The sequence below is a fragment of the Sus scrofa genome, chromosome 13 (assembly GCF_054392235.1).
Source record: "Sus scrofa isolate SSC_HxYL_T2T_F1_AM1 chromosome 13, Sscrofa_HxYL_maternal_Yorkshire_Landrace_v2.0, whole genome shotgun sequence".
In the NCBI taxonomy this organism is placed as follows: domain Eukaryota; kingdom Metazoa; phylum Chordata; class Mammalia; order Artiodactyla; family Suidae; genus Sus; species Sus scrofa.
Genome location: NC_139395.1, coordinates 40335313 through 40349471, shown reverse-complemented (window position 1 = coordinate 40349471; position 14159 = coordinate 40335313). Strand labels below are relative to the sequence as shown.

General features: G+C 41.5%; 1 protein-coding gene across 28 annotated transcripts in view; it reads left to right on the top strand.

Moving 5' to 3' along the window:
• Positions 1 to 14159, top strand: part of ULK4 (unc-51 like kinase 4) — a 540161-nt gene that overhangs the window by 136455 nt on the left and 389547 nt on the right. For all 28 annotated transcript variants that reach the window (XR_014822784.1, XR_014822772.1, XR_014822770.1 and 25 more), the window contains one exon: positions 3451 to 3578. Coding sequence is in view for 15 of the 28 variants with exons in the window: in XM_084987830.1 (XP_084843956.1) it covers positions 3451 to 3578 (128 nt within the window). In the remaining 13 variants the exon portion in view is untranslated. The remainder of the gene's footprint in view (positions 1 to 3450; positions 3579 to 14159) is intronic.

Here is a 14159-nt window from a genome sequence, read left to right as displayed (position 1 = left end):
AATCTATTAATTATGATATTTAGTCTTCTGTATCATTGTTTTTGTTCCCATGATGGTTAAGGACTGAAAATGGTTGTGATTAAGTCTTCTATTGTTTCTATCATCTCCTGTAGTTTCCACTTTATCTTTTTTCTTTTTAGGGCTGCACCCATGACATATGGAGGTTCCCAGGCTAGGGCTCTGATTGGAGCTACAGCTGCCAGCCTACACCACAGCCACAGCAGTGCCAGATCTGAGTCGCACCTGTGACCTACACCACAGCTCATGGCAACACCGGATCCTTAACCTACTGCGTGAGGCCAGGGATCAGATCCGCCACCTCATGGTTTCTAGTTGGGTTTGTTTCTGCTGTGCCACGACGGAAACTCCCAGTTTTCACTTTTTTTTTTTTAAATCTATTCCAGAGTTTATTTAGTTATGTTCCAAAAGGAGTAAGGAAAGGCAGAAGTCTGTCTTTAATAAAATAACTGAATAGATCATTTTGTTATTGAAGAGCCAGTAAATAAGAATCTATGCAGATGGTAAACTGAATATAAGTACAATGTAATAATTGAATTGCCTTCTTGATTACATTCATACATCTGTTTTTTATCTTTTATTTATGTGTATATTTTTTTCTACTGTACCAGTTTCCACTTTTCAAAGGCATTTGCTATACTGTGTAAAGCATAATCTTCATTACTACATTCAGGTGTGTTGTGTTCATGTTGTGAACAGGGGTCTTTGGCCTTAAAAGATGTTGTTTTGTTTACTACTTTTTGACCTAAAATCCTACACTGTAGGTCAGGAAGAATCATGTAATTCTTCGTATAGCTGGAACAAACTTTTTTTTTTTTTTTCTTGAATTCACCTGGTGTGTATGTATGTGCATTGATGTATATATAAAATTTACATACACTGCGATTCATATTTTTGGAGTATAGTTATATGCATAGAATCTTGTCACCATCACCACAAGAAGGATACAGCAATTCCAACATCCCAAAGAATGACCTTGTGCTGCTGCCTTTTTAGCCAAACCACATCCCATCCCAGTCCTTAGCATTCAGTCTTCTCTGCCCATATGATTTTAACTTTTCTAAAATATTATATACATGAGATCTTATTGAATGTAATCTTCAAGACTGGTTTCTTTTACTTAACATAATACATTTGAGATTCCTCCATATTGTTTTGTGTATTGTTGGTTCACTCCTTTTTATTGCTGAGTACTATTCCATTATGTAGATACAACACAGTTTCTTTTTTCTTTCTTTCTTTTTTTTTTTGTCTTTTTAGCTATTTCTTGGGCCGCTCCCGCGGCATATGGAGGTCCCCAGGCTAGGGGTCGAATCGGAGCTGTAGCCACCGGCCTACGCCAGAGCCACAGCAACGCAGGATCCGAGCCGCGTCTGCAACCTACACCACAGCTCACGGCAACGCCAGATCGTTAACCCACTGAGCAAGGGCAGGGACCGAACCCGCAACCTCATGGTTCCTAGTCGGATTCGTTAACCACTGCGCCACGACGGGAACTCCACAACACAGTTTCTTTATCCGTGTGCCCATTCAAGGACTGATGGGTTGCTGCCAGTTTTTGACTATTATGAGTAATGTTGCCATCAACTTTTATATGTACTTTTTTCTGTGAATATCAGTTTTCATTTCATTAAATACTCAGAGGTATAGTGGCTGGGGCATATATGATAGGAGTGTGTTTAACATTTTTATAAAACTACCATACTGTTTTCCAGGATAATTGTGCCATTTTATGTTCCCACCAGAAATGTATGTAGAATTCTATTTGCTACATATACTTGTCATTTTTCATTTTAGTCCTTCTAATAAATGCATAGTGGTGTCTTGTGGTCTTAATTTCTGTTACTGTAATAATTATGGTATTGAACATCCTTTCATGAGTTTGTTTATTTATTTATTTTTTGCTTTTTAGCACCATACCCATGGCATACGGAGGTTCCCAGGCTAAGGGTCGAATTGGAGCTGTAGCTGCTGGCCTACACCACAACCACAGCAATGTAGGATCCAAGCCATATATGCGACCTATACCACAGTTCATGGCAATGCCTGATCCTTAACCCACTGAGCAAGGCCAGGGATTGAACCTGCATTCTCATGGATGCTTGTCAGATTCATTTCTGCTGAGCCATGACAGGAACTCCAAAACTTCTATATCTTGAATTGCAGTTATTTATCCTATTTATTCTTCTGTAGTCTAGAACACTGTTTTAGTTATGGTAGTGGATATTTGAATGGTTTTGGAATTGTTGCATGTTTGTGTGTGGCAAGTGGTGTTAGTGTGGGAAACAGATTTGTGATTGTGGTCCTTGGATCACTGTATACATTAGAACTGGGAGCTGACTGTGGGGAATGGGCTTTCTAAGGTCTACATGCTGGAAAGGTGGAAAGAGAGCTATTACTCAAGGGTGTGTTGGTATTGATTGTTTTTTTCACCCTAGTTGATGAATTAGTGTATTTGGTTCAGGAACTGATGAGACCAATGCATAGAAAAACATGTAGATATATAGATACGTCTCGATCCTTAAACGGAAGCAAATACCTGACTGTGTTAACTCTTCCTGCCTGACATGATGGCATCCAAGGTAAAAGGACTGTGGTGTGGCAAAAAGAAAAAGAAAACCCTGCTAATTACATCTACCTCGAACACACAAGTTCACTGCTAAGTGCTTGCCTCTTTGTCAGGGACTCTTGGAAACTGCTTTCTGTAGCCATCTTGCTAACAATACAATTCTGTATTTCTGCCTGCTTACATTCATTAACCGTGTGTGTGTGTGTGTGTGTGTGCACGCTCACACGCTTGTGTATTCCCTTCTTGCATATCAGTAGGCACCTGAAGGAAGAGAAAATGACACTAATGCTTGTCAACACTTCTTCCTCTGTATTGTAGTAAGCCTTTAATTACAGAATGTTATAGTAATAGAGGTTTTTCTTTTGTGTCCCATATCGAGTATTGTTTTTATTTTATGTCTGTAGGACCTCAGCTGTGTAGACTAGCAGTGTGATCTCTGTATATGCAGGTTTCATCAGATGTCATGCCTACATGCAGTTGTGACTTTCAGTTCTAGTTATTTATTGCCACACTTGTAGTTGTGTGATGGAGTGCGTTAGAAGCAGGTTTTGTTGTCCATCTGGCCTGGAATTGAATCCAATTTTGCAAATTTGGGAAAAGTGCTTAATTTCTGAAGACTCGTTTTCCTTTTTAAAATAGGGATACTATTATCAATTCTTTACAGGTGATTTTTGGGTTTAAATGAGATCATATATGTTAACTACTCAGTATAGAGTGCAGGACAAATTAAAAATGCAAAGAAGTAGCTTGATATTTTATTTTCTGCCATCTCTTTGCTTATTATTATCTATTGGCCCTTGGAGTTGACTGCTTTTTTAATTTGCTTCATGTTTTCTCAAAAAATATTTTGATGTCTTCCACAGGATTTTGTCTCCACAATTATCCGTTTACTTGATAGCCCCTCAACTACCATTAGAGCCAAAGCCTTCCTGGTTCTTTTATATATTTTGATTCATAACCATGAGATGCTGCTGCTCAGCTGCCAAGCAAGGTAAGATTTTTCTCTGGTAGTTACCAGTGACTTCAGTGTGCCCCCCCCCCCATTAGTTTTACTAGTAGTATTTTTTGACTCCTGTGTACCTGGCATTGAATTTTCTTTTTCCTAGATTTTTTCCAAGGGTTTAATGTTTCACTTAGTACCTCAACTTGGAAACACTAAATCAGGGTGCTGGGAAGTACCTGAAATTTTTTTTCCTTTTTTTTTCCGGTCTTTTTAGGGCTGTACCCATGGCATATGGAGGTTCCCAGGCTAGGGGTCCAATCAGAGCTGTAGATGCCAGCTTACACCACAGCCACAGCAACCCTGGATCCTTAACGCACTGAGTAAGGCCAGGGATCGAATCTGCATCCTCATGGATGCTAGTCAGATTTGTTTCTGCTGAGCCATGACGGGAACTCCAGTACCTGGAATTTCTTAGATCTGAGTACAGTCTGGTTCTGGTTTGTCTGCTTTTGAGCCATTCTTGACTGGTGATTTGGTCATAGTTCTTGTTTGTAAAAAATTTTGGAAAGAGTAGCTGAAAGCCCAGAGGATCAGCCCTGTGAAGCCGAGGAAGAGGCAGAGGGGGGATCAGGACTGTATGGACTGGTCCTTAACTGGGCGGGTCTCTCACTGTCTCTGGGTCTCAACTCCTTCCCCTAAGAGGAAAAGCTGTCCTGGGACACCTCAGGTTCCCTTCACCCTCTGATGCTTCCCCATAAACATCTGAACGTCTGGTCCGTGTATGCTCCGTTAAAACTTAGAGGAAACTTGAACATGTGTTTTACTGTCTCTTTCTCAGTATGGCTTTTTACTTACTGTAGGTTACTGGGGAGATCCTAGAGTTGCTGAAATGGAGCTAGATTAAGGACTGTAAAACTTTCTTCTGCAAACAGGGAGTAAATGTTTGAACATTTACAGGTCAAGAGACAAAATTGTGGATATGTATGTACTTCTATTACAAGAGAGAAAACAAATTTCCTCAAATCTTTGTTGACATAATAAAAAAACATACTACTCCTAATCCATCCAGGGATTTGGGGTTAGTAGATGCAAACGATTACATATAGAATGGATAAACAATTAGGTCCTACTGTATAGTCCAGGGAACTATATTCAACATCCTGCGATAAACTGTAATGGAAGAGAATATGAAAAAGTATATATATATGTATAACTGACTCACTTTGCTGTACAGCAGAAATTAGCAAAATATCATAAATCAACTATACTTCAATAAATCAAGAAAGAAAAATATATACTACTAATAATTGAGTATAATTTTTGTAGCATAGATCTAACAATGAGAAGAATAGAATTCTTTTTTGGAGGAAAAGATAATATTTTAGTTAATTAGGGGTCAAATTGAGAGCCCTCATCAAATCTGATTGCAAATGTACCTGTGGCTGCTGCTCCCTAATGCAGTTTTTTGTATCTTATCTTTGGAAATGTTTTTTTCATAGGAATCAGGACCCCTGCATATCAATATCCATACCTGGGCACATGATTTTAGTGGAGCATATTCATCACGTGGAAGACATTTGTAGTTTCCCATTAGACTCTTTCTTGATATCTGCCTTTAAGCATGTCCTTGCCTGACAGATGAGTCCCTTCTAGGTGAAGGTCATGTGGAAATTCTCACAAGCCTCCTCTGGCCCCCATCTCTCAGGGATCACCGTCCTTCATTGTCTTATGTCCAGTGTCTTGATACTCATGTGTCCTAAGTTTTGTCTCTCTTGTAATTGTTTGAGATGGGAGGGTGTGCCCTGCTCCTATAAGTTGATCAGGGCTGGGAACAAAAGTGGCTCTAGTCTATCTCCTAAGACCTCATCACTGGCTTTGCTGCCTCTGACCTCTCCTTGTGTCTATAATCATTTTTTTATCTGGGAAAAATAACACGGTTTTTCAGCAGATGTTCTCACCTCATTTCTTGGACTCACAGTCTGGTCTCCATGTAGCAGCTAAAGTGTCTCACACACAGTGTGAATCAGCTTTTGTTTCTTCCCTGCTCAGACATTCCTAGTAACATCCTGTTCTGCTGAAATAATACCCCATATGCTCTGACTGTGGGCATCTCTGCCACACTTGGTCTCGTCCCTTCCCACCTCTCAGCCCTCCTCTCCTACAGCTCCTCTTTCCTCCCACTCCATTCCAGCCTCACAGTTCTTATTGCTTTCTGAACATGCTAACCTATGACACTCCCCTCAGAGGTTTCCCAGTTGCTGTTCAGTTCCCTGTGCCCACAGTGCACACTTACCACTGTCCCCCCCCCCCCCCGCCATGTGCACGTGTCTGGCTTCCTCAGCCTGTTCAGGTTTCTGTTCAATTTAAGGGTTACTTCTTCTGATCTTGCGATATCGCATCCTCCCTCATAACCCCAACTCGGAAACTCTCTAACTGGAAAGAAGTAAATCACTCAGACCGGAAGAACCTGAGTGTGACACGCTTGGTGCTCCCAGGAAATTGGTGTGATTTCTGTGTCTCTGAGTGAATATTTAGAAACTTTAGCCTTGGTGGGGAGATGCCGGCCTGAATGCATGCCCTGACCCTGACTTCCACTCTGCTCTGTCTCTGGAGAGGGTAGGGGTGGGGCGCCTGGAAGGTGAGTCTTGGCCCCAAGGGAGAGGTAAAGGGGAGCCCTATTCTTCCTGTGCTCTGGGGCAGAGATGACAGCCTGTCCTCTAAGCCTGGGTAAATAGCAGGCCTAGCGCTTGTGTTGGGTCCAAAATGCAGGTGCTTTCTGTGTGCAGTTGTTGGGGCCGGCACTCCTGTCCCCAGGACCAAAGGTGGGACTGAATTTGAGATGGCAGGGAGATGACCTCACTTGCCAGCACCTGAGAGAACAGGTCCCTCTCACCTGCTTCTTTGCCACAACCTAGCCTGAACAGGTGCTGAGTGGGGGAAGAAGTCTTGAGCAAGCAGAGATTTGTCACACTGAGGGAGACACTGAGCATACTCGAAGAGGGAAGGACAAGAACAGGCAGCTCCTGCTGGAGCAGAACCAATGGAACAGGCAGGATTTTCACAAATGAGGAATGAAAACTATGGAGAGGCATTTTTTGAGATTCAGCAGAACTGAAAGCAGTGACCTCTTGGGGAGTTCCCATCGTGGCTCAGTGGTTAACGGACCCAACTAGTAACTATGAGGACACAGGTTCAATCCCTGGCCTCACTCAGTGGGTTAAGGCTCTGGTGTTGCCATGAGCTGTGGTGTAGGTCACAGACTCGCCTGAGTTCTGGCATGGTTGTGGCTGTGGCTATGGCCGGCAGCTACAGCTTTTATTCAGCCTCTAGCTTGAGAACCTCCATATGCCACGAGCGTGGCCCTAAAAAGACCAAAAAAAAGAAAAGAAAAAAAAGAAATGACCTCAGCTCGGAACAGCATTAGTGCTTTGGAGGGTATGCATCAACTCACCCAGAGCCAAGTACAAAGACACAGTAAATTCATGTGGCAACAGTAGGAAAGATGGAGCGTGGGTCTGAGACCTCACATGCAGGGAGCCAGGCGCTCCAGGAGGAGGAATGGATGGAGGAGGGTTTCTAATTGAAGAAATCTTGGTTGTCATCTTCTGCTTGAACATGCTCTCCTCTTATGCTGTCCTGCACTGTGAGTAAAGGAATTAAAAAGTCACAGAACCACAAAGGGAAAGGGAAAAAAGGCCAAAGCAGATGAGCCTCATCCCCTGTCTTTGCATTTTGGACACTGGAAAGCTGGCAGATGAACACTGACTGATTTAGCAGAGTGAAGATTACGGAGGCCGTTACTGTCTGCAAAGGGAAAGGCTGTGAGGAGACCTGACCACTGCAGACGTGACTCTGGAGAGGTGACAGAACCCTGGAAAGGTTGGGAAAGTGGATGTAAAGGTACCTTTGAAGGCAGTGGTAAGAGGCAAGTGACTCAGGATAGGAGAACTGATGGAAATTGGCATGGAGATTTGATTCTGAGCCTTCCTCTATAACCCTGAGCAAACGGGGGACCCCTCCTACCCCCCTGTTGCAGGATACTTGAGATGTGTTCTGGGAGGAGGGAACCAGAAAGGCTGCAGATGAGGGGTTCCAGACAGATCAGCAGGAGATGAGGTGCTTTGTGAGAAACTGGAGGATGCTAGGAAAGCCTGCTTACTCTCCAGGGTGAGGACTTCCACCCCGTACCCCTCCTTGACCTGAAGACTCTTGGCAGCCTGGCTGGCATCCTTTTGACCAGAGATTGGACATTGATCTCAGGGAAGCTGATCCATCCCCAGTAAAGGTTCCTAGGGGCTGACATTTGTGTGTCCCCTGCTGTGACTAGGGAATGTCTGCCTGATATTCCTGTAGTAGAGCCCATCAGTCATGAGCCCCACTCCTGAATGCAAACCTTGCAAAAACACTTAGTGTGTCTTCTTAAAATATGCATGGACAGCTGAGAATCACCAGACGTTTAAGGAAATGTGGAACTCTAACATGGAGCTCAGAAGCCAAAACTCACCAACAGATAAAAGGAACTGACAGAAACAGAGACTAAAGCTCTTTCTTTATTTCTCTTTATTTTTTGCTTTTTTTTAAACTGAATTATCAGCTACTATAAATTCAATTAATTTGTGCTTAAGCTCACTGATTAGGTTCTCTGTCAACTGTACTCTGTTACTGAGCCTACCCATTGACTTTTCACTTTTGGTTATTGTAGTTTTCAAAACTTGTATAGTTTACACTGGTTATTTAACCCCCCCCCCCAAATTTTCAGTTCTTTCATTGGTTTTCAGACAGATTAAAACATTTTTATGGAGTTCCAGTCATGGCTCAGGGGTAATGAACCTGACTAGGATCCATGAGGATGTGGGTTTGATCCCTGGCCTCACTCAGTGGGTTAAGGATTTGGTGTTTTCCAGAGCTATGGTGTAGGTCACAGACGAGGCTCGGATCCCACGTTGCTGTGGCTGTGGCGTAGGCCAGCAGCTGTAGCTCCAATTCAGCCCCTAGCCTGGGAACGTCCATATGCCGAGGGTGTGGCCCTATAAAGCAAAAAAAATAAAAAAATATTTTTATGATGGCTGCTTAAAAATTCTTATTAGATTCTTCTAGCATGTGGTTCATATTGGTGTTAGCATCTGTTGATTGTTTTTTTTTTTTTTTTGATTCATGTGATTTTCCTGATTCTTGCTATGAACCATCATTATAAAAATTTTATTCTGGACATTTTGTATTTTATCTTAGACCATGTCTTTACCTCACTCTGTGTCTTGGGTTGCTGCTAGCTGAACTGTGGAGGTCCAGCTCATCATTAGACTTCATTAATACTTACCTGGTGGGGAATCGGATTGCTGTTGGCTTGTTCTGGTTGGGAAATGGAAGATCAGCTTCCTGCTCAGACACGCTGTCACCATCTCTGTAGGGACATCAGAAAAGTGGTTGCTTTGGCTGGGTGGGAATTGGAGGATCAGCTGCTGCTGTCTTACAGATACTATGCCTCCAGGGGAATCAGGTTGCGTTGCCCCCTCCCACCAGGCATTAGCTCCTTGTTTGGCCTTGCACATTTCTCTTACTTGGACTGGGGTGTAGGCTGCCCGCTTGAACTTGGGGTCGAGGTGGAGAATAAACTCACCCTTTGATTCTGTTAAAACTATGGAGGAGGGAGAGGGTTTATGCAGTTTTCTAGTGTTTTGCTAGTTTTCAGTTAGGCCATCTTTTCACTGCTTCTGCAGCTAGTGGGCAACAGGCTTTCTCTTTGGGGGGCAGTTCTGGTTTGGAGGCTTCTGTAGCATCCTTTCTCACAGAGGAAAGGCCGTAAGGAAACCGAGGAGACTTCCTGCCCTATTCCTCAAGTCCTCTGTTCTCTGGGTAGTCCATCTTCTTTCCACCTTGCCACGTCTTCCTATGCTTGTTTTTGTATTCTGCCAGCGACTTCTAGTTATAAGAGAGAGGACCTAGGGGGAATGGCTCTCCTCCATCTTGGCATAACTGGAAATCCAAAGTCACTTTTACAGATTGCTTATGGAAATAGCTGTTGTTGCAGCTCTTTGGAGAGTAATTCAGAAACATCTATGATTGTTATATTTTTAAATAGATGCAAACTATTGTCTTTGGAATGGATAAGCAATGAGATCCTGCTGTACAGCACTGGGAGCTATTTCCAGTTACTTATGATGGAGCATGATAATGTGAGAAAAAAGAATGTATACGTTAATGTGTGACTGTACTGTAGAAAATTGACAGACACTGTAAACCAGCTGTAATGGAAAAAATAAAAATTATTATTTAAAAAAATTGTATTGAAGTAGAGTTGATTTACAGTGTTGTATTTCTGCTGTATAGCAAAGTGACTCAGTTATACATATATATTTTTCATATTCTTTTCCATTATGGATTCTCATAGGATATTGAATATAGTTATGCTTATTAATAATACAGCTTTGGTTCTAATAGACCTTCATTTGGTGTTTAGTTGTTAGGAATAGAAATAGAAATATGAATTATTCAGGATATATGCATGTGGGTGTCCAGTGTAGTATTGTCGCTAGTGGTCAGTACTTGGAAATATTGTTAATATCCATTGGTATTGAAATGCTTCAGTGAATGATGGTAAGGGTATAATATGATATATATAATGTGCATATATAAAATGACTCATTTGATGAAATTGGAAGTATGTTAATATCTTTAAAAATTGAAAGTGCAGAATTACATATTAATTATGCAGTTATTTTTATAAAAGAACATGTAAAAATGGAAAAACTCTCCTATTTGTACAAAAATGTATTAGAAGGAAAACGTGTGGAAGGATAATACCAAATTTATTTGAGCAAAATGGCATTGGGAGATTATCTTTATTCAGTCTTGTTATAATAAGCATGATTCACCTGTTGAAATTACATGTTTCACCTGTAATTAAGAAAAGAAAATCTAATGAAGCCAAAAAACCCCCCAAAACTAAAATCAATGTTATCAGTCGACACCACCTGATTTTGAAGGATTAGGGGAATCTTTAATGTAAACTCAATTTTGTTTAGGTTTGTAGATTCAAATTAGTAATGTAAATTGCTCTCAAAAGCACATAGGTAGCCAGTCCAGACAATGGAAAAATGGTTGGTATTTGTATCTTCATGGGTCACAACCTGGGTGTTACATTAGGGTGAATATAAAACGTGATGTTGAATGTAAAGGTGTGCAAAAGGGAGGCAGACTAAATGCTGGAGGAATGTTAAAATTCTCTGTGTTGACAATGGAATACTACTCAGCCATAAAAAAGAACAAAATAATGCCATTTGCAGGAACATGGATGGAACTAGAGACTCTCAGTACTGAGTAAAATAAGTCAGAAAGAGAAAGACAAATACCATATGATATCACTTGTATCTGGAATCTAATATAAGGCACAAATGAACCTTTCCACAGAAAAGAAAACCATGGACTTGGAGATAGACTTGTGGTTGCCAAGAGGGAGGGGGAGGGAGTGGCATGGTTGTGGAGCTTGGGGTTAATAGATACAAACTATTGCCTTTGGAATGGATTTGCAGTGACATCCTGTTGTGTAGCCCTGGGAACTATGTCAAGTCACTTATGATGAAGCATGATAATATGAGAAAATAGAATGTGTAACTGGGTCACCATGCTGTACAGTAGAAAAAAAATTATATTGGGGAAATCACTTAAAAATAATAATAATAAAAGAAAAAAATTCTCTGTTGAGTTTGTGTAGAAAACTGTTCTCACTTCCACACCTGTAACTTGGAACTCCATTAGCAGCTGGATTTCTGAGCTAACCATGATGCTGCCCACCAGCCCAAAAGCTGAAACCCCACATCAGGAGCCCATGATAACCTTTGCTACATTATGTAGATATTTTTTCCTGCTTATTTTTATAAAGCAGCCTTTTATGGATTAAATTTCAGCGCATTTTCTATGATGTCAGCTCTCACATCTATCTAGCATGACAGGCAGTGAAATTGAGCTGTCAGGATTAGATAAAAATGATATGATAGCCCCCCAAAGTCTACCTATTTCTCCAAATGGCTTCATACTCATATTGAAAATGACAGGCAATAAAATAGGGTCTTATGTGTCTCTAGAAATGATAACCCTTTTAGAGGATGAATAGTCTTGTAAGTTCATTGTATAAGTTTGCCATGAACCTGAAATGTCAGGGCCTTCTGATGGATCAGGTTTTCCTAGAGGATTTTTTTTTCTTCCCCTTAGCATTGCTATTAATATTATAATCAGTGAGGAGAAAATCTGCTTTGATCTTGAAAGAAAGTTTTTTTTTTGTTTTGTTTTTTATTTAAAGAAACATTTGTGTAATTGGTTAACTGTGTGGGAAAAATTATTTTCTCAGCTTAAACCATACAAAAGTCAATTCCAGATGGATTAAAGAATTATGAGAAAGAAATTATAAACAGCTGGAAGAAAACATGTTTAAATATGGGCAAAGAAAGCTTTTCTGAGCAGAAAAGCAATGAAAGAAACCATAAAAGCAAATACTGAGAGTTTGGCTATATACAGTTTAGAAACTTTTATGTTGCCTGCAATTCATAAAGAAAATTTCTATGCTAAGAAAAGTCTGTAAATTTTTGCATTGTACATACCATAGAATTAGTTTATGTACTGTGAAGAGATTCATAAAGATATTTAGCTTAAGAGTAATCAGAGAAATGCAAATTAAAATGATAACCAAATACTATTTCTATCCATCATAATGTCAAAGTAAGGAGAAAAACACTACTACTATTTTATATCCAAAGTACAGATGGAGGAGCAACTTGTGACCTGGAGGGAGAGCCCAACATGCTCTAGACCACTGAGCCATAGAAACTTCATTGAGGACTAGTAGATGCGTGGATTTTTATGGGGTTTCTCTGTCTCTCTTATGTCTTACTAAGCCAACTAGAGTGCTTACTGCTAAGAGTTCCTCAGGTCCAATCAGCTTAATGTTATCAAAATGCTTGTGTGCAGGGACAAGTGTGATGTTGGTGGGACAGCAAGATGATCCAGGTCATTGCTGACTGTTTGATAGCCAAGGGCAGGATCGTTGGCATAGCTCAGAGACAAGGCAGTGAACATTTACTGTTTGCCCTGATGAGTAGAGAGCAAACCCGTGCTGGTGGTTCTTCCACATTCAAATGTAGAAAAAAGCCATCGCCAAAGTCATTCCAGACCTATCACAGTCATTTTCTAAGATTCTGAACAGGTCCGGTAGACAAATGGGGATATGACAGATTTTATCATCCCTGTACCTTTCGACTTTTTGATGTTGGTGTCTGTTTCTTGGATTTGATTTTCTCTTTTTTTTTTTTTTTTTTTTTTTGTCTTTTATCTTTTGTTGTTGTTGTTGTTGTTGCTATTTCTTTGGGCCGCTCCTGCGGCATATGGAGGTTCTCAGGCCAGGGGTTGAATCGGAGCTGTAGCCACCGGCCTACGCCAGAGCCACAGCAACGCGGGATCCGAGCTGCGTCTGCAACCTACACCACAGCTCACGGCAACGCCGGATCATTAACCCACTGAGCAAGGCCGGGGATCGAACCCGCAACCTCATGGTTCCTAGTCGGATTGTTAACCACTGCGCCACGACGGGAACTCCTGATTTTCTCTTGATGTGATAACTCATACTATCTTTTTAAAGAGAGGACATGCTAGGGACTTCTGTTTGTCCCCTTTTATCATAATAGCCCTCACTGCACAAATGAAATAGCTAATGTATGGATTCTGCTGGTTGCTAAGTATGTCTATTCCAGTGTTACCTTTAGGAACAGGAGAAATATCCGCAGATTAGGTCTGTAATATGGTGGGCCAATGTAATTTGAATTTCAGCCCAAACTGACTCTCCCTTATCATAACCCAGGAGAGTGTAGCTTTAATTACAAACAGAAGTATTGAACTGGATGATGAGCTTGCTGAGGATCCTATTAAAGTACACATTTTTCCTGAAGGGAGAAAACACAGTTGTAATTTAAAGAATGTGCAATAGATAGATAAAAATGGGCTTAGAGTGAAGTGCAGCAAAGAAAAGTGTGGTGTTTTGGTTTTCTGTAATAGTGTATAGTTTCAGCAGGGAACCAGTTGTGAAGTGGTCCAGGGTGAATCTGAATGGGATGGCTTAGCCCCAGTTCGCATCTTAGTCGAGTGTCATACTGCACATGGGAAGAGCTGCGGTGGAAATAGACAGTGGAGCAGTCCATTGATGGGTGCAGTGCTCTCAGGAGGCCCTGTAGGAGGGTGAGGGTGTCTGAGGGGGTAGGGATGTCCGGGAGGCAGGCGTGATGGGCTCCTGGAGGAGCCTGGATTAAGTTAAAGCAAAAGGAGTATGACTTATCCATTTTTCAAACACATGTAATTATTTCCCACGATATGACTGTGCCATTTTCTCAAGAAGAAACTATTGGGAGCTCCCGTTGTGGCGTAGTGGAAACGAATCCGATTAAGAACCCATGAGGTTTCGGGTTCGATCCCTGGCCTTGCTCAGTGGGCTAAGGATCTGGCGTTGCCGCAAGCTGTGGTGTAGGTCGTGGACACGGCTTGGATCTGGCGTTGCTGTGGCTCTGGCATAGGCCGGCAGCTACAGCTCTGATTGGACCCCCAGCCTGAGAGCCTCCCTATGCTGCAAGTGCAGTCCTAAAAAGACAA